The following is a 21672-nucleotide window of genomic DNA, read 5'->3' as shown; positions in this document are numbered from 1 at the left end:
GTAATATGAAAACGAATTTGTGAAAATATTGTGTTTTTATAATTTCATAAAAAAAAACAACAATTAATAATATATATAAGAAGATAACCTATATATTACAAGCGTATTATTAAAATACATATTTACATATATATAACTACTTTGTTATATGTTAAAAAAAAACGGTATATTTAATTTCACCTATATAAAATATCTTATATATTTACTAAATAATAAACTGAAATGTACTCCTTATATATTATAATGTGTTTTCATCTAAAAAAAAATTGTAAAATAAGTACTTTACATATGCAGTAAAATTGGCAAATAGCAATAAATACTATATAATAGAAATACAACGTTTTAATTATATCTCCTTTTTTATAAAATAATTTGACGACATTCTTTAATTTACAGTATATAACATATGCATATAATAATTAACGGCCATGTTTTGTGAAATATAAAATTATAGGTGTATTGGAAACGGAAATAAATCTAAAATAATATATATTATTAATTATTAATTTGGTGCTTTTAAAAAATATGTAGGTTTTATAGGTTTCCAACATTCCAACAAATTTATATTACTTTAATAAGAAATTAAGGGTTTACAATAAAAAGTTTTATTTTTTTTCATTATCTTAATTTTGTTAAAAGCCATAAATTTCAAAGTTTTTTAAAAATATATCACAAAAAAAAAAGAGGGGGAGTATGTAAAATAGTATGCATGGGTATATAACGACATATAGATATTCCTATGGTCGTTAAAGGTATTTTTATCTATAAGTAGTACTATAAACTTTGGAACATACAAAATAAAAGTTAGAATTGTAAATAAAATATGATTATAACATTTTTGTACTTATAATTATTTTTTTTTATTATATATATGGTTGCATTATTTGCTTTATATTCATAGAGTTTTTTTTATACTACCATATGTTTATTCTAATAAGTTTTTTATATTTGTTCTGATCAGTTTCCGCTTTAATACATTAATAATTTGCAATTATAAATAAAAAAACAAATTTACTTTTATACATAAATTATTGTAATTATTATATGCTCTATATTCATATAAAATTTTTCCCTATATATGGTTTTTTATTAATAAAGAAAATATTAACATGTATATAGTATTTAAACACACATTTAATAAAAATGTATATAGAAAAATTCTAATTTTCATATTAATTATTATATTAATTATTAGGTTTGATACTAAAAATAAAAAAAAAATATTTTTGTATTTTTTCAATGAGGCATATTTTCCATAAGAACTAAAGAACTGAGAATGAAACGAATCTTAGTTTCTCGTTTTTCGACTTATGTGTTATTTGACAAATATCCAAAAAACGTGTTTTTGTATGGTATATTAGAGTTTAATGCTATTAATAATTGGAGTTATTTAGTCTTAATATGATCAAATAAAAATAACATTTTCCTATGAGTAATTTTTAATGGTTAAAATATATATTATGCATAAAACATTTGTAAAAAAAAGGGAAAAATTCATAACCATTGCTTTAGTGTCCATTTTTGTGGTGCAATACTTACAGAGATAATAAATGCTTAATTTTATTATTTTATTTTGATTTATATATATTTCATCATACTTAAAAAATTTTGTTATAGCATTTTTTTATCCCCGTTTAGTGCTTTTATATGGCACATTTATTTATTTAGTTATTTGCTTATATTATTTATGCCTATTATTTTATTTGAAAAATAGTAAAGTTATTTTTCAAAATTAGTTTAAAACTTAAAACAACAAAAAAACAATGGTGCAGAAAAAATATATGCACATCCATGAAAAGTTTTAAAAAAATATAAATGGCAATAAAACATATTTTTTTAAAACTATGTTCAAGTTATTGAAGGCGTTATGAATACCGAAAATTGCTTAGGTCATGTATAGAATAAAAAATATTATTTTATTATTCCTCAATATTAACAATAAAACTTCGTAAATGTTCGGTAGCATAATTATAAATATAATCATATTCTTTATAAAGCCTTTTCAATTCCTCTTTAGAATCATCTTTTATTTTTTGGAGTCGTTTCATTTCTTTGCATACTTTATCCTGTAAGAAATAAATCAATGATAAAATAAATGATAAAATAAAAGGAAAAGCTCGAAGCCAGTTGAAATTTATTTATAAAACTATTTGAAATCCCCTCATTTAATCCTTTTTATGTTACCTCATTAATTTCTGAATCTGGCAACTCATCAATAGATTGGTCTATCATTGTTAAAATCAAATTCATTCTTTCTACTCGATCTAAAATTTCGTCTTCTGTAGATTTATCGAAATTTGGTTTTATAAAATATTTTTTTTCCACATCCTGAGTTTGTTCTGTTACATTCACCGTTTCGTCATGTTCCCCTAATTCACCATTTTCTTTCCCTTCAGTTTTTTTTTTTTGTTTTTCTATCAAATTGGTAAAATGGCAATATTCACTCAAATGCTCTGGAACGATTTCGAGTTCCTTAAACTCTCCAGTATAAGATAAGTTACTAAAAACATCCTTAATATTAAAAAAAAAAAATGAAAATAATGCATACTATTGAATAAGCATAAAAATGCATATATGAGAGTGCGTATATCTCCAATTTTATAAATATGTATATTTATTTATTTATTCATTCATAGATTTACTATTATTGAGTGTAAACAATTGTTTAGCAAATTCTGTAGTTTCTTGATGGGATCGTTAGTTTGTGGAGATATAAAATTATTAATCATTTCTTACTAAACTATTTTTTTTTTTTTACTTTCAAAATAAGAAAAAATATATTCAATTCACATATATTATATATGTTCTTATTTACTAACATAAGATTATGTTTCAATAAGAAATATATTACATTTTACAAAATGATAATTATATAATAGGGGAAAAAAGATAAAAAAATCGCTGTGGCAGTTCTATGCCCTCGCCAAATTATAACAACATAAACCGAACTTTTAGTTTATAAAAATAAGATTAATTTTTAGATGTACTAAATAAATATCCATATATATAATAAATATATATTTTAAAAAATCGGCATGTGAAATTTATATTTTCCAAATGGAGCATTGGTATATTGAAAAGGGAAAAATTTTATAAATATTTCTTATATACATTAAAAACAAAAATAAATTTATATTATTTATTCACATATACACTAAATGGAAAATTGGTTAAAGTAAATATTTCTGAAAATGTAATACTTCATGCATATAGGTATATTACATGGTTAATATTTAGAGAGATATCTTAACCGAGGTTATTTCCTCTTTTTTTTTTGTTTGTCATTCCTTTCTTATAACAAACATTATATATAGATAAATATTTTTCATTTTAGTCTTTTTAATAGTGATTCATAACTTTCTTTCTTTTGAATAAAACATTTTAACTTAGAATTGTTTTGTAAATTATGTGTATGGAGTTGTAATAGATATTTAAAAAAAGAGAAAAAATAACTCACGGTATAGTTAATACAAAACGAGGGTGTGTGAAGAATAAGTACATCAAAAAATGAAAAAATGTCCATAAAAATGGAAAATATTAATTGAATAAATAAGAAAACGATTGTTCACATATTGTATCCACCCTATAAGTTATGTTTAATGTATTACTTAAGGCATATATATATATATGAAACTTTAATATATATAACGTTTTTCAAAAACCATAGCTTAAATTATTAAAATATATATGATGTTACGATAAAAAAATTTTAATCATATTGCATAAATAAAACCCATTATTTAATCCTTTTTAAATAAGTTTTTAAAAAAACGCTTTATTTTTTTCCCACCTTTTTTGAGACTATTATTTTCAGATTTATTACTAAATAAGGTAGATTTTGTTTCATCTTTTTTATTTTTATTTTTATCATTATTATATCCATCATTATTTCTATAGGCATTAAATTTTTCGTTATGTAATTTTCTAATATCATTTAAAGCATTTTTTTCTTCTATATCCTTTTGACGAATAACAAGTAGTTTATTATTAGTGGGCATAATATTATTAACATGTTTTTCTATTAATTTATTTTTTGCTTCATTATTTAATATTTTATTTGAATTATGATCAGATATACAGCTTTTTATAGGATCTCCACTACATCCCTCTTTAACATCTGTATCATTTTTTTTATTAGACATAAATTCACTTTCATTATTTGATGAATGAATCTTTTTATTTATCATCCCCATAATTATATTGATAGAGGATAAAACAAATTCAAATAAAATTGATTCGAGATCAGAAAATTCATTTTCAAATTTCCACATCCCATTGTTTATAATTTTATTACTATTATCTTCGCTATTCTTATCAGTTTTAATCATACTATCTTTATTCTGTTCATTTACAATTTCAGTATCACTATTAAAACAATTAGTGTTAAAATTGAGAATTTCAAATAATAATTTAACTAAATTAAAAATATCATCATTTGTTAAAAAAGTTCGTTTTATTTGATTATTACACATTTTAATCGTTTTGTATTTTGTATCCTTAGGATGGTAACTTATATTGCTTAATAATTTATATAGGACTTTAAAAAAATTGTGAAAATGCTCAATCTGTTTATCATTATCAAAATTATTTTTTTTATAAAAATATATTAATTTTAATATTATTTTATCGAATATCATAGTTATATTTACAAGCACATCTTCATCAATTATATAAAAATTTTTTGAAGATATATTTTTTTTTATTTTATCATTTTCTAATAATGATTTTTTACTGATTAACTCTAAAAGGGTTTCGCAATTTTCTCCATTTTCTTCATTTTTCATGACTTCTTCGTCACAGCATTCAGGGTTTATTATATTTATCGATGTAGTGCCAGTACTAGACTTAGGATTATTTATGACAGTTCCTTCATTTGATTTATCTTCTTTAAGTTTTAGAATTTTTGTGAGAATCTTTTTTTCTGTACTTTGGCAAAAACCATTTTCCATTTCACTCCCTTCATCACAATTAGTATTTTTTTTATGAAACGTACTAATAGGCAAATTTATAAGATTTTCTGTTTTTTCACTGTTAATATTATTTTGGCCATTTTGTAAATCTTGTAAATTTTCTGAATCTTTCATATATTCTTCATTTTGTCTGATTTGTTCATTCTTGGGAAATGTTTCTACTAGCTCTTGTATTTGTATTCCATTAATATATCCTATTTTTTCGTCACCATTTTCATTGAAATTTTCACGTTTTTCCATATGCTGGTTATTCTCTGCCTTTTTCATTTCCTCAACATATTCAATCACAGTTTGTTCGATTTTTTTAACATCCATATTTTCAAATTTGCATTTCAACGTGTTTATAGTTTTTTTCATTCCTCGTATTTAATATATTAAATATATAATAATATATACCCCAAACAAATTGTAACTAAAAATTAATATATTTCATGGTGTTAAAAAGATTTAAGAGGCCAATAATCATTTAATTAATTATTTGTCTGATTTGTGTAAAGTTCAAAAATAAAAATAATTAATTCTTTCAAAATTTAGCAAAATATATTTTCATGTGTATATATTTGCTTACACTTTTTTGGAGTGGTAAAAAAAAAAAAAAATTTCATAAATTTATTTTTATTATATTTTTCTCATGTCTATGTTTATGTTCGCGTTTATTATGAGAACCAGAAGAGTACATTACATTTTTAAAAAATAAAAAGTTAATAAATATCTATTCAGAAAAAAAAATATATATAATTTCTTTAATTTTTTCTGCTCTAAAAGCATAATGGAAAATGGGAAAAATATAAAATAAATATATAAGAAAAATATGTTATCCATATATACACAAATTTTTGCTTACAATTTAGCTCCTCATTCTCATTTCATTTAGCATGTTCTTAAGCAACATTTTTTTAATATTTACAAAATTTTTAATAAATTTAAAATGTATATATATTAAGGAAAATACTACATTATTTTGAATGTATTAATCATGTATTATTATATAAAAGTATGTATGTGTATGTATATTGCCTACTTAACAAAAAATGGGGGGAGTTTTGAGTTAGACAGTTTATATATATAATAATTCGGTATTTGTATTTATCACATATATAAGGTATTACTTATACATCCAAATAATCCTTTAATTGTTAAAATAAGAAAATATTATTTAATAAAAATGTGGACTATTATACATAATACACATTACATAATTGTACATTTTTTAGAGAGGGGGTTATGAATCCTCATAAATATACATTGTAAAATTATCATTTATTATTTCAAGAAATATAGTGATAAATTTTACTTGAAAATTGAAAATATATAAAACGGAGAAACATACAAACAACTATAAGTCAAGAAGGTAGTATAATAATTATAGGCATTTTACATAATTATTTAAGATTAAAAAATAATAATAATAAATGTTTATAAATTAACAAAAAATAGCATAAAATATTCTAAATAAGTTTTAATTTTATTGTTTCCTTTTTTTATAAAAAATCAATCTTATATAAAAAGGGTGTAGGAAAAAGGAAAATGAACAAAAACAAATTAACGAAAATGCTAATTATTATTATCCATTAAGCACAACATTGAGTTTTTTTTTCTTTAAGCTTATTTTTCATTTATATAATATAATAAATGAAAAAAATATATCAAATTATTTGTTTTATATTAGAACACCCAATATGTATGTGCTAATTGACATAATGAGTAATTGTAAAAATTAAGAAAAAGGAACTAATAAATAATATGCATATATATATATATATATATATTTATACATACATACATACATACATGTGCATATTATATTGATGAATATTCTTAAGATGCTAAACTGTTGTGAATGTATAGTTATAGAAACAAAAATGATGTTTTCCCTATAAATTAAATGACAATTATTGTTTCATAATTTTATATTGTTTATGTAAAAAAAAAAAATTGTATGTAATTATATAAAATTGAACAAGTGATAAAAATAAGTTAAAAATATTGATGATGCATAAAAATGGAAGACTTAGAAAAAAAATTTGACCAAATTAAAATAAAACATGATGATAATGAAAATGATAAAAACAGGAAAGAAGAAAGTGAAGGATCATCTATAGGAGTAGAAGAAAATGAAGAAGAATCTGAAAAAATATCGAATCGAAAATTAAGATATTTGAAAATGAAAGATAAAAAAGAAGAAAAAATAAATAAAAAAAAACAATCTTCTAAAACAAACTCTACAAATAACATTAAAAGTAATCAAAATGATGATAAAAATATAAATACTTCTCAATCTTATTTAAAAGATGATAATAATATTAATCAAAATAATAAAGCTGAGGGTAGTATATTAAATAATGAATCCATATATCAGCCTATTCATGTCGAATATTGTAAAGGTAGTAAAATCAATTTATAATTTTATCATTACATATATATAATTTTTATATACTTATATACATATGTTATTTGTTTCCCAATCATAACTAATGCAAAATATCAACTATAGTTGTATAATAAGTTGTAGACATTATATTTATATCACACATATATTATTTATCATTTCTTGTTAATGTTATAATTTTTGTTTATAGTATGTGGTGTCCCATATGAATATTGCGAATATGGAAATTCTTTTAATGAATGTAAAGAAGAAAATAAAGATAAATATAACTATGATATGACTACTAATAATACAGAAAATAATAATAAAAAACAAGCCAAAAAACCTTCTCAAAATGTAATACCCAATTATTTTATGATTTTTATTAATTCATACATTAATATCTTGTTTAATTATCATAGAATAACATTTTGTGGGAAGATTGATAATCTCAAATGTTTTATGTTGATTTTTGATTTTGCATTATTGATTCGTTTTAATTACTATTTTATTTTTTTTTCTTATCCATTTATAGACATCTCAAAAAATAACAATACAAAAGACAACGAAAGCCAAAAAAAAAACTGTAACTGTTGTAAAAGGATTACATGCATACACAAAACTTGATAAAATGGCTAAAATATTTTCCAAATTTTATGCATGTGGGGCTTCAGTTATAAAGGGCATAAACAACACTCAAGATCAAATAGATATACAAGTAAGCATATTAATGTGTATTTTTTTTTTTGAATTTTTAAATTTTACTAGGCATATACTATCCCTTTTCGTATTATATGCTATTTTTGTTTATTTTTTTTAGGGAGATGTTGAACATAACATTGTTGATGTTATAATGAAAAATTGTCCAGAAATAACTGACGATATTTTTGTAATTTTACCCCCAAAATAAGTCATATATATATTTTTATTAGCATGTACATTCATATTTTACATAAACTTTTAAAAAACTAATTTATAATATCTTTAAAAAGTTATAGTAAAAAAATATTAAAGATAATTTATTTTGACATTATTGCAACAAATAAAAATGAAAATATTGTTGGTATATATTTTAATAATATCCCATAAAAACAAAAAAAAAAGAAAAAAAAATGATTAATAATGTTAACGAGTAAAAGGATAAAAAACTCACAATTATTTATTTGCTTATGTTTATATTAATATGACTTGAGAATGGATATGATGCTTAGTATATGGATAGAAAATTTTCACAAATTTGCCTATAAAATTGGAAAATATTATTTCACTTTTTCCATCGTTTCCAATTTTTTATTTTAACTTTTCCTGACAATCCCTTTCCACCAAAATTTTTTTTATTAATTTTTTTTTTTTCAAAAATTTCTTCTTCTAAGGGATTTATTTCTTCAAAGCTTTTTCTTTCGCTCTTGTCTTTTTTGAGTTGGTTTTTTAAAAATTCTAAAATTTTAAAATCATAACTATCATAAAGTTCTTTTCCATAATTTTCTCGATTCAATTCTTCACTTTTTTTTTCAATTTTATTAAAATTATTTATTAATGTATTTATGTCTAGTGTATTATTTACTTCCAACTCATTACTATAGTTCATTTTTTCCATATTGTTTTTTATTTGCGAATTATGACTATGACAAGTAGCATAATTCGTATCCATTTCCTCTTTGTTATTATTACCAAAGTCATTGGTTCCCACATTTTTAAACGCACTAAAGGAGTTTAAAATAAAACTATAAAAATTTTTGACAAAATCATTGACATTATAAAAAGTAAAAACATTTTGATAATCAAATATGTATATAATTTTATGTATATTATTTAGATTATTGATTATATAAAAATCATGAGTTGTTAATATATAACTTCCTTGATATATATAATTTAAAAAATTTAACAAAAGGTTTTTTAAATATATATCTAGATTGTTGTTTATTTCATCTAATAACAATAAATTTGATTTTTTTAAAAATAATGAAAGAAATAAAATACGAACTTTTTCTCCACCACTTTTTTCTGTAATTGATGTTTCACTATCAATATAAAAAATTTTTAACAAAGATTTTATTTTGTCATCTATATTAACATTACTGTTGTCATTATAATCTGGTTTTGTTTTATTTAAAATGTAATAAAAGAATACATCTTGGCCAAAAGGAGTATTATCAAAATCTGGATTTTCTAAAAAGTTGATTGGTTGATATTTTACTTTTTCAATTAAATATTTAAAATAATCATCAATATCTAAATTTAGTTTTTTTATCATATTTTGCTCAAAATAAGTTAATAACACATTATTAAAACTACAATTAATATTCCCTTCAAATCTTATATTTTTATCTATTTCACAATTAAATGATGTATCATTTTCTTCTGCCTCATCATAACTATTACATATATTACTATCTCCATATACATACATGCTTTTTTTATTATTAATATTTTTACTTTCATTATTATTATTCATTATAAAGCTATATTTATTTGTTAATATTTTAAAAAGTGTTGATTTACCTATTCCATTTTTCCCTAGTAATAATACATTTTCATTACTATTAATATTCAGATTTAAATCTTTAAATATATATTTTTTTCGTTCCTTTTTTTTTATTCCAGAATATTCATTATCATAATTTTTATTATCCAAATAGTATAACGAAAAATCCTGGAATTCATATAAAGTAACATTCTGTGTAGAATATAATTCCCCTGTCTTTATTAATTCATTATTTTTTATTTTTTTGCACATGTCTATTAAAATATTTTTGTTCATTTCTCTATCTACATCATCCAATTGGTTATAAACAAATTTTTTTTCATCCATTTCGTCAATTATTGTTGGCACTTCTTTTTCTTCTGATTTGCATTTAGTATTGGGAACTTCGAAGTACTGACATTTTTCTTTTTCAAATGAGCTATTTTCATTGTGATAATCATATAATTGATCTTCACCTATTTTGCAATTTTGGTTATCTTGAATTTTTCTAATATTATTTTGGTCATTTTCTCTAAAAATTATGCTTTGATTTTGTTTATTGTCTTTAGAAGAAAAACCCATGTATTTGTTTTCTCCCCTTTTTTCATTCTTCTTACTATAAATTAAATTATAATACATATGCTGATAGTTTAATGTCACGTTAAAAAATGTGTTATAAATATTTTGATATAAGGATAATTCTTCTTCTTTTTTTTTTAACGAACTTTTTAAAAATTCTTTTTTATTATTTTTTTTTATTTTTAATATAGAAGCATTCAATTGATCTATAATTTTTTTGAGGTCTTCTTTTTTTTTTTTTCTGTTATTAAATAATATTTTCATATTATTTAAATATTGGGTATAATTGCCTTTAAAAAAAGTCAGGTTTGAATAGGACTTTCCGGATTGTTCACTAATATTGACTAAAGTAGAACGATCATTAATTTTAGTATCTTTTATGTAATTACTATTTTGATTTATTTTTTTTAAGAGAGATATATTACTAAAATCTATATCATATCCTGAAATTTTATTAAAGTCTAATATTCGGTTGCATAATTTACTTATTAGGAAAAAATCATGGCTAGCTAAAATAATTCCAATATTTGTATATTTTAATGCATATTTAAATACGTTCATAATAAAAAATATATTAAATATATCCATATTATTATTTATTTCATCTATCAATAGCAATTTAGGTTTGCTTAAAAGGAGTAGTAATAAATACACCCTTATAATATATCCATTACTTAAGTCAGATAATTTTACATGTAAAAAATTTTTTAAATTTAAAATATTTAAATATTTATTTAAATTCATTTTTATATTATTTATATCTTTAAAAATGTCTTCCTTTTCATTCATATACAATTTTAAAACATATTCAAAATATTTAGACTTTAAAAAATCCTCTTCCTCAGAAGAAATTTTGCTTTTATCAATTTTTTTATCTTTCAATTTTAAGTTGTTTTTATTTTGTTCGTTCATTTCACCTATCTTGTATTTCTTTAAATAATCTGAACTTTTATACATACTAATATTTTCTTCAATATAATTTAGAATATCATATTTTTCTAATGTGTTTTGATAAAATTTTAAAATTTTTTCAAAAACTGTAATGTTATTATTTCCTAACAAATGTATATTTTGTTTAAAATAAAATATATCATTTTTATAATAAAATAGTTCACTATTATAATTTTCCTCGTTTTGTTTATTCAACCTTTCAAAATCAGAAATACTTATACTTTTTATTAACTTAGGCATAGAGCTTAATTTTAATGATTTTTTTTTCATATATGATAAAAAATTATAAAAAAAAGTAAAATCATTTTTATTAAGTAATGAGTCTACATATAGAATAGGGCTACTACTTTTTATAATATTTATTAGATTGTCTTTTTTTACATTATTATTAATTATTACATGTTTATTAGAATTTTCTGAACTTTCAAAAATTAAATTCAAAAGACTTGATTTCCCACACCCATTATTTCCAATTAAGCCAATACATTCTGATTTATTCAAAGTTAAATTTAAATTATTTATTAACTTTTTATTTCCTATTTCATAATTTAAATTATTAATTGTTAATATTACATTATTTTTGTCTTTTTGGTTATAATTTTTTTCTAACACATTATATATATTAATATTATATTTTGGTGATAAAATAGTGTATTCATCAAGTTCTTCTAGGTTTAAAAGTTTTTTATATTTATTTATTTTTTTATCCCAACAATCATTATCTTCTTGGTCAGATTTGTATTTCTCCACGTCTATATTTTCATTTTCTACACCTCTAATTTCTTTATCATTATTATAACTGTCAATATGGACATTTAGAATAGGGAATGTCCACTTCTTTTCATTTAATAAAGTGTTCGATATACTCTTTGAATTTACATTTTTTTTTCTTATCTTTTTTGTATAATTTTTAGATATAGGATCTTTAAAAATTGAGTTACTTAAAAAGCTTTGATTATTTCGATTAATTTTTATACCGTTACTAAATAATAAATAGTATGCTATAACCCATATTAAAAATTCAATAAACATGATATTATACGCCCAAAGAAACCATTTTTATACAAATGAAAATGAAAACTAATCAACTTTCACACACATCTCCATATATATATATATATATATATATATGTATGTAGTTATGAACTTATGTAGGAATATAATTATTATTTTTTTGGTAAATCATAAAATTTAATTTATATGAGAAAAAAAAAAAAAATTTTGAAAAAATTTGATAATTCACAAGCATAAGCCATTAAACACTAAATTAACATATATTGCTCCTTTTTGAGGTTATAAGATTTGTATGCATTTTTGAAAAAATGGGTAAAAATGAGCCACAAATTTGTGAAAAATATAGCAAAAATGTAGTAAAGAATGTAGTAAAAAATGTGGCAAAAAATGTAGCAAAAAATAAACAAGTTTATTTAATTAAATAAAAATGAATAAATGTAACGAACAAATTAATCAAAAAGGGAAATTACTCGTATACCTAAATTCTTGGAGGATAGTATAAATGGGAAATTAAAAAAAAAATAATAAAATGTGAAAGTGCCATAGGAAAAAAAAAACATAAACACCATATGATATTTTTATTTTATTACTCATTTATTTAATTAATAATTTTTTGTTTTTTTTATAATCCTTCTGTTTAAGTATATTTATATTTTTTTTGTAAGCCAAATTTTTAATATTCTATTTATTCTTAAACAATTTTCCAACAATGCAAAGCACATTGAGTTGTACTGTGTAAATAATATAAAAAAAATGCTGAGGAAATTAACAAAATAAATATATATTTACAATATGTTCAATTGAAAAACGTTAATATTTTTTTTTTCGTTTGTTTTATTATTGTTTCTTTTTTTTTGCAATTTAATTAAGTTCAATTTGTGTTAATAAATACATATAATGTCTTTTTTATCCCTAAGAATAAAATTCAGTCTTATGTAATTTTTTATTTCGAAAAAAAAAAAAAAAAAATATGGTTTATGCTACTACTAGCTAAATAAGGTATTTTTTACTTGTCTATCGATATTTCAAGGTGTTTTATCATTTTTTTCGTTAAAAAAAAAGAAAAAGTTTACCTTCACTCTTCCACCTCGCCAAGTCTATACCATCAAAAAAAATACATGGCCCCAGTTGCATTAATATTTGGTATAACAGGACAAGATGGATCATATTTGAGTGAACTACTTTTAGAGAAAGGATATGAAGTTCACGGGGTTATTAGGAGATGTAGTACATTTAATACAAAAAGAATAGATCATATATTTGATAAATTAAATTTACATTATGGTGATCTACTTGATAATAGTAATATATTTTCTTTAATATCTAAAATAAAACCAAATGAAATATATAATTTAGCTGCACAAAGTCATGTAAAAGTGAGTTTTGAATTACCTGAATATACAGCACAATGTACAGCCATTGGTACATTAAGAATATTAGAAGCAATTAAATTATCAAAAATTAATAATATAAAATTTTATAATGCCTCAACATCAGAATTATATGGTAATAATATTCAAAGCCAATGTCATAATGAAAATACACCATTTAATCCAGTTTCACCTTATGGCACAGCAAAATTATATAGTCATAATATAACAAAAAATTATAGAGAAGCATATAATATGTTTTGTGTTAATGGTATATTATTTAACCATGAAAGTCCAAGACGTGGTGAAACATTTGTTACAAAAAAAATTACAAAAGGTATAGCAAAAATATTTAAAAAAATTCAAACTGTTATTATATTAGGAAATATTGATACATTTAGAGACTGGGGCCATGCAAAAGATTATGTATATGCAATATATTTAATGTTGCAACAAAAAACTCCTAATGATTTTGTTATTTGCTCAAATCAACATCATTCAGTTCGAGAATTTTGTGAAATTGCTTTTGCATTTACAGGATTATATTTAAAATGGGTTAATAGTGGAATAGATGAAGTTGCAGTAGATCAATATAATAATATAGTTATTAAAAAAGATCAAAAATACTATAGAGATTCCGAAATTAACAATTTATTGGGAGACTGTTCAAAGGCAACAAATATACTTAAATGGAAACCCAATTATAATTTTATGCAATTAATATATGATATGTTAAAATATGATTTTAACGATTATGGTTTACAGCTTGATAACTATGACACATGCATAAATCGGTATAAAAATTACAAAACTGAATTGCAAAGTTTGACTTGAAAAAGTAAATATTTCAAGTTATTCCAATAGGATAATATATATCCACATTATATACATAATTATGTTTTCTGAAAAATTCAAGTATTTTCACTCAGCATAATTTAATATTCCATTATATACCTATAAATTGATACCGATTTTTTGAAGCTATTTTTTATTAACTGTTTAGAATAAAATTACTTATATTTTAGGCGTAATTTGAGAATTTTTTATTAAAACATAAAATTGTATTTAATATTGAAAAAGTTTAAATTTATTTTATTATTATTATTATATACACATCAATGAAATATATTTATGTATATTATATACAAACGTATAAATATGCATAAGCTAAAAAGTTACATGCTTATAAACGAAAAGTTTAAAATATCATGAAATTTCTAAAACGCTATTTTGTTTCCAATTAAATTATGTCTTCATCTCGACTTTTTATAACATAATTTTTTTTTTTTTTTCTATTTCATATATAATTTTAAAGGTTATTTTTATGATGATATTAAAAAAAATATATAAAATAATATGAATTTATCTGTATGATTTTTGATACCTTGCACGTGCACCCTTACCACCGAATTTTTTGGGTTCACAACGTCTTGTATCGCCTACTAATAAAGTTCTATCATATCTTAATAAGGTATCTTTTAATTCTTTTTTTGTTGATTCATCTACATATTTTTGATAATATGAAATAATTCCTTTGCTAATTGCTTGTCTAATTGCATAAATTTGAGATGTTTGACCTCCACCTTTAACACGAACACGTATATCTAAATTCTTTAATTTGGCTGATCCTATTAACCATAATGGTTCATAAACTTTTGTTCTTAAAATATAAGGTTCTACTAAATCTATATTTTTTCCGTTCAATTTGATTAGTCCCTTTCCATTAGTAACAGTTGCTACTGCAACAGAAGTTTTCTAAAAAAAAAAAAAATATATTATATATAGATGAGTAATGTACATTTTATTTAATTGTAAATTGAAGAAATAACATATATACTTGTTTTGTATCAAAAATGTGAAAATAATTAAATCAATGTTATTGAACAAAAACTAGTTATATTTTTAAGCTTGAAGATGTAATCATCCATATATTTGTGATATATGTGATCAAATAATATTTTATTTTCCCCAATATACCCATTTAATATATTATTTAAACAAATAATATATTAGAATGGGCAAAGGGTATAATTGTACATCCCATACAATCGTGCAAACACACAATATCCTCAATACAAATTTATGTAATAACTATGTTCTATACATATATGCATGTATTTTTCAAATGCAAACATTTTAATGTATATAGTTGTAGCATACCTTTTTGCCGAATGTTAGTACTCTCTTAACTTTTGTTGTCATTTTTCTACAAAAAAAAAAATTAATAAGTTATACATACATGAAAGATTTTCATATATAGTAATATCTATAAATACATTTTTATTTTATATGTAATAAAAGAAGTAAATATTAGTATGATAAGCTAATATTAAAAATAGGTAAATAAATAAATATATATATATATGTTTGTTTGCTTGTTTTTTTTCATTTTATATAAATTTACCATAAATGTATTCTTGTTCGAAAGTAATAAAATTTAGGAAACTTTATTTTATTTAATTAAAATATTATTTTTATAAATTATTTATAAATAAGCATAATTATATATATTATTTATTTTATTTGTTATTATTTTGCTATTTTTTTATGATAATTATTTTATTAATATATTTATTTATATATATATGTGGTTACATAAATTAAAGTACAAAGGGATGGTATTTTTTATTTGCAATTGCCCTTATTTTTTTTTGCTTAATTATTAACTCTTAAAGGAAATTATAGGAAACCAAAATATGCATAAAATATGTTATTATATATATATAAGTGTAATATACATATATGCGCGTACGATTTAAACAAAATTATTAATGGATTTTTCCAATTGCTGGTAAAAAAAAAATAGAAGGATATTTGTAACCTATATAATAATATATAATGCATACATAACGAAGCAATTTATTGTTTTTTTTTTTTTTTTACAAATATTCAGCATAAAGAATAATAAAAGGCTATATAATAATAATTTAATTTTTTTTACAAATATTTGAAAGCTATTGCGCTTCCTAAATATTTATGCCCCCTTTTATCACTTAAAAAAAAAGGTAATATTATGAATTAATATACAAAAAAAGTATATGCTTAAAAGATCTACATATATAATATAAAATTATTTAAGATATTTCTTTGGAATATATACATAATTAAAACCTGTGCATATAATATACTACATTATATAAAAAGCTATATGTTGCAAATTACCCTTAATTGCAAATATCAATTGTATGATTAAAAAGATTTAAATATATGATTATATTTTTTTTATCATATTTTAATTTTTTATATTTAAAATTACATTATACGAAGCTAAACAAAAAAAGTTTTATATTTAAAAGGTAAGTTCTTATAAAAAAGTGGAAAAATGAAAATAAAAAATGTCAATATAAAAAATATATATATACATAGCTTGTATATATAATTTATTTGCTCGTGTATGATTTTTATTGACTATCTAAGAGGAATGCGTAAAATGTTCCTTTAAAAACTGCTATAATTAAAAAGGATAATAATAATTATTATTTTATATTAAAAATGTTTTATGGAAATATCTAAAAAGCGGATACAACGAACCAATACACGCTTCCTATACATACATAACGCATGTATGGGTACAAGCTTAATGTAGCTGCTCGAGTAGAAGTTATATTTTATCAATTATATACAAATTTGTTAGTTATGCATATATAACAGTTTGGATATAAAAGCTTGGCATAGCAATTTTACATATTTACCATTAATAAAAGAAAGGAGCAATAAAATAAATATCATACATAGAGTTGTAGCATATATGTATGCATATATATATATATTTTTTTTTTTTTAATTTTTTAGCTCCGGTTATTCACCATATATCAATACTTTAATTATTCAAAATGGTGTCACATAATAATGTATTACCAAATGTTCACCTTCATAAATGGTGGCAAAGATATGTTAGAGTCGACTTTAACAAAAATATAAAAAGAAAAAAAAGAAGATTATTGAGAGAAAAAAAGAGAAAACAAAATGGATCTACACCTATTGAAAAATTACATCCATTAGTTCATTGCCCTACCCAAAGATACAATTTTAAAATCAGATTAGGAAAAGGATTTAGTCTTGACGAAATAAAAGTAAACTAAACAAACTGAATGAACATTTTGTGTTTAACTTGTTTATAGCATATACCGTTCATCATCTTTTTTCTTATCTTTTTAATAATGCATTTTTTAGGCGGTAAATTTAACACCCAGTGCAGCCAGGAGCATAGGTATAGTTGTTGACAAAAGACGAAAAAATAGATGTGAAGAATCATTAAAAAGAAATGCCGAAAGATTACAAAAATACTTAAATAGTTTAGTTATGATTCCATTAAAAAAAGATAAACCAAAGAATGGCATTGGAGGAATACCAGCTGATGCCACCAAAGAAGTTATAGAACAACATAAAGAAACAAAACAATTACGTAGTATATTTAAGAAGGGATCTAATGTTAAACCATTCTATGAATCAATAGATGTTTCTAAAATAGATCAATCGTACTTAGCATATAAAACTCTAAGAAAAGCTAAATCAGAAGAAAGAAGAAAGAATAGACAACAACAAAGAAAGGATATTAAACGTAAATCCAAGGATAATTAAAAAATATCATTAATTGAAAAAAACAATAATACATCTAATTACAATTTTCTGCAATAATATATATATAAGTACTTGTACGAAGTAATATCACGAATATGATGTTATAGAAATAAACATATTTTGAATTATTTATTTTTAAAAATTATACATTATTTTGTATTGCAATTTTTATTTGCTCTTTACTATTTTTTTTTCTATTGATATAAACAGCTAAAATTTATACCAAAACATTAAATCTATATTATATATTTACCATTTATTCGTTATATTCATACATTTTGTATATGTACGAATTTGGTAGAAACTTATTTTTAATTAATAAATATAAAAAAAATGTACAAATTTATAATATGTTAAAGGTTTTTTTTTTTTATTTCAAATAATGTATATGTATTTCCTACAGTGTGTAACCTAAATTCCACAAAAATAAACAAAATTACAAAAAATAATAAAGTTATCACAATTAGGTGTAATGTATATATATATAGATATATTGCTGTATGCAATACTTTTTTCCTATTTTCAAAATAGTTTAAAAAAAATTGCTATTTAACACATTTGCACTAAAAAAAACTTATATTTTATCCGTAATACATTGGATTTTCTAGTTCCCTGTAAAAATAATTATACAACACGCATGCTAATAAGTAGAATAAATATAAAAATAAAGGAAAAGGAATACAATCCAATACACAGCATATAACTAGTTAATACTATTTTGTAGTAAATAAATTTTACTTTAAAATTATTGGGATAGATTCTTCGATTTTCAGTCTTATAAATAATTCCTTTATGTATTTTTTGCATTTGTTCAATGTTACTATAAAAAAAAAAAGAAAGAAAAAAAAAATAATAAAGAAAGGCACCTTTTACGCTAATTGTGGCAAATGCTGTTTTAGGCTTTATCTATTTTTGAAACACACTTAACATATATTTATATATTGCTATACCCCCGATATACAGTAATTGGACACTAAAATAATCATCACAAATTGTTACAAATTGAGATAAAAGGGAAATTTCGTTTTTATATTTCTAAAAGAAATAAAACATATTTCATTAATATAGGACACATTTTTGAAGTGTACATATTTACATATGATTATACTTACATTACTAGCTCGAATAATAAAAATCCTAAGTTTTAAATTTGTGAATATGACTAGAAAAAAAATAATAATAATTTATGGGGATATATTATTTATGTTAACATTTTTTTGTACTATTTTATTTTTTATTTTTACTATGAAAACGGCTAAAAATAATACTCTTAAATATTTCTCCAAACAATATTGAGCCCTTTTTTTCATATTCCTATAAATCATATTATTTTCAAAATTATATTAACTTATATAATTGATTTTGTAAATTTTTGTTGAATAAATACATAGTTTTATATATGATAAAATAAATCAAAATTATATATCCTCATGTGTATATATACAATAATAGAGAACCCGAACTATGTAAAGATCCTTACTTCCTTAATTAAAGAAGACAATGGTATATTTGCATTTTGCAAAATTTTGAAAATATTATTTTGCTCGTTTTTATTAGCAAAATCCTCTTTATCAGAACAATGAAGCCTACACAATATCCATATGCTATCTTTTTTCACCATTTTATATAAGGCCGAATTTTTTGTGGATATAATGATATATCTAATTATTTAATGTGTATTTAATTGTTTTTTTGAGGTATCATTTATGGAAAATACACAATAATAAATTCATACTATTACATAAGTATAATCATTTTTTATAATTTTACTATATTTACCCAAAATATTTATCTTGACCTACGCTAAGCCACTACCCCCAAAAAAAATATACACAAACATGACAAACACACACTTATATAAAATTATAAAACATAATTATAAACTTAATTTCAATATTATATTTTTGAGAATTAATAAATTTAAGAAAATAAATTTCAAAAAATAAAAATTTCCAAATGTGTATATTAAAATAATGTTTTATTTAACAAAACAAAAAAACGAAATCGATATTTTGTTAATATAAAATAAATCACAGTTATTTAATTTGTGTAAATAAATAGGTTGCATATAATTCTTGCTTAAATTGGGATTTAAGTTTTTTTTTTTGATAAAAATTTGATTTCTTGACCAAAACGATTTTTTTTACATATAATATAACGTGTAATCAATCAAAAGTTTGATTAAACAATCCCAGTAATTTCTTATATATATAAAATTATTATTTTTTTTTATTTACAAATTGTTTATTATTTAAGAAATTTATTTTATATTATTTATACCCAATTGTTATATTATTCAGATATATATATATATATATATATAATAATAATAATAATAATAATAATAATAATAATAATAATTTGTAAATATAGATGCAGTATATTTCACAGATGAATCCTATATATATTATAAAGAGGGGAAAAGGAAATGAAATTATACTATAAAATACTAAGAGTATATATATCAATATTTGTTTACATAAACATTTTATTAATTTTGTACATTTTCCAGCTTATTTATTATTGTGCTTTTTAATTAAGATGCTAAAAAAAAATGGATATGTGAGAAATAAAATCGACTACATGTGCTTATATATTTTTTTAATAAAATATGCATATGTAATTTGTGCTGTGAAAAAAGGTTATAAAAATGGTGTCAAAATATATAATTTTACTTTCTTCGATGTTATTTTTTTTATATCCATTTTATAATTGGCACAAAGGGTATACATTATTATATATGGGTATATATATATTCATATTATTTGAGTAAATGTTTTTTTTTGGTATGTATTCCATTATAATGGTTATTCGGGGAATACGGAAGGGGCGTGATAATTAAATGTATATATAGTTAACAGTATATATTGAAAAAATAAAAAAAAAAGCTAAAAAAAAAATCACATCCCCAAAAAAGCATGCATTCCATTTTTTGTTTAATCTTGTATGTACATTAAAAAATACAGGTTTTATTATAATTCATATCATATATTTGTAAAAATTAGTATATAAAGAGATAGCATATTTGTATTAATAATATATGTATATTTAAAATATACAAAATATTATATATGTAAAACACCATTCAATGCACTTTCTATTTAAAAATATAGCACCATGGTATATTTACTGCATATATATGCTAAAACACCTGTATAAATTATAAAAAAATAAAAAAAACGATATAATAAATAAAAAAATAATAGCATATAGGTAATGAGAAATTGCTACAAATATCTTCAGAATTAAAAAAAAAAATATATAATTTATAAAAAAATAAATATTATAAAAAAATATATTAAGTTAAACAATGTAAAAAAAAAAAAGAAAAGAAGAAAACGACGTAAAATAAATAAGCCAACCGTGGGATTT

At 20.9% G+C, this 21672-nt stretch overlaps 8 protein-coding genes across 8 annotated transcripts; 3 read left to right on the top strand and 5 right to left on the bottom strand.

Annotated features, from left to right (window-relative positions):
• Positions 1–1919: 1919 nt before the first annotated feature.
• Positions 1920–2729, bottom strand: PBANKA_1424100 (mediator of RNA polymerase II transcription subunit 21, putative; the record flags this gene model as incomplete). The annotated part of the gene is made up of 3 exons (XM_034567580.1): positions 1920–2066; positions 2185–2511; positions 2643–2729. The coding sequence occupies 3 exons, from the start codon at positions 2727–2729 to the stop codon at positions 1920–1922; spliced, it is 561 nt and encodes a 186-aa protein (XP_034424063.1).
• A 1011-nt stretch (positions 2730–3740) lies between these two features.
• On the bottom strand, positions 3741–5285 carry PBANKA_1424000 (PUB domain-containing protein, putative; the record flags this gene model as incomplete). The annotated part of the gene is made up of 1 exon (XM_034567579.1): positions 3741–5285. The coding sequence occupies one exon, from the start codon at positions 5283–5285 to the stop codon at positions 3741–3743; it is 1545 nt and encodes a 514-aa protein (XP_034424062.1).
• A 1687-nt stretch (positions 5286–6972) lies between these two features.
• On the top strand, positions 6973–8248 carry PBANKA_1423900 (translation initiation factor SUI1, putative; the record flags this gene model as incomplete). Its single annotated transcript, XM_034567578.1, has 4 exons — positions 6973–7354; positions 7550–7695; positions 7874–8056; positions 8159–8248. The coding sequence occupies 4 exons, from the start codon at positions 6973–6975 to the stop codon at positions 8246–8248; spliced, it is 801 nt and encodes a 266-aa protein (XP_034424061.1).
• Positions 8249–8602: 354 nt separating this feature from the next.
• On the bottom strand, positions 8603–12367 carry PBANKA_1423800 (ABC transporter F family member 1, putative; the record flags this gene model as incomplete). The annotated part of the gene is made up of 1 exon (XM_034567577.1): positions 8603–12367. One exon carries the CDS (start codon positions 12365–12367, stop codon positions 8603–8605), a length of 3765 nt encoding a protein of 1254 aa, XP_034424060.1.
• Positions 12368–13467: 1100 nt separating this feature from the next.
• PBANKA_1423700 (GDP-mannose 4,6-dehydratase, putative) lies at positions 13468–14553 on the top strand (the record flags this gene model as incomplete). The annotated part of the gene is made up of 1 exon (XM_034567576.1): positions 13468–14553. The coding sequence occupies one exon, from the start codon at positions 13468–13470 to the stop codon at positions 14551–14553; it is 1086 nt and encodes a 361-aa protein (XP_034424059.1).
• Positions 14554–15081: 528 nt separating this feature from the next.
• On the bottom strand, positions 15082–15921 carry PBANKA_1423600 (40S ribosomal protein S16, putative; the record flags this gene model as incomplete). Its single annotated transcript, XM_034567575.1, has 2 exons — positions 15082–15474; positions 15880–15921. The coding sequence occupies 2 exons, from the start codon at positions 15919–15921 to the stop codon at positions 15082–15084; spliced, it is 435 nt and encodes a 144-aa protein (XP_034424058.1).
• Positions 15922–17552: 1631 nt separating this feature from the next.
• Positions 17553–18300, top strand: PBANKA_1423500 (60S ribosomal protein L13-2, putative; the record flags this gene model as incomplete). The annotated part of the gene is made up of 2 exons (XM_034567573.1): positions 17553–17792; positions 17893–18300. The coding sequence occupies 2 exons, from the start codon at positions 17553–17555 to the stop codon at positions 18298–18300; spliced, it is 648 nt and encodes a 215-aa protein (XP_034424057.1).
• A 581-nt stretch (positions 18301–18881) lies between these two features.
• Positions 18882–19921, bottom strand: PBANKA_1423400 (conserved Plasmodium protein, unknown function; the record flags this gene model as incomplete). The annotated part of the gene is made up of 6 exons (XM_034567572.1): positions 18882–18912; positions 19039–19120; positions 19251–19335; positions 19413–19462; positions 19545–19614; positions 19781–19921. 6 exons carry the CDS (start codon positions 19919–19921, stop codon positions 18882–18884), a joined length of 459 nt encoding a protein of 152 aa, XP_034424056.1.
• Between the last annotated feature and the right edge of the window lie 1751 nt (positions 19922–21672).

Source organism: Plasmodium berghei, assembly GCF_900002375.2.
Source record: "Plasmodium berghei ANKA genome assembly, chromosome: 14".
In the NCBI taxonomy this organism is placed as follows: domain Eukaryota; phylum Apicomplexa; class Aconoidasida; order Haemosporida; family Plasmodiidae; genus Plasmodium; species Plasmodium berghei.
The sequence above is the reverse complement of the archived record's forward strand: the minus strand, read 5'-3'. Positions and strand labels throughout refer to the sequence as shown.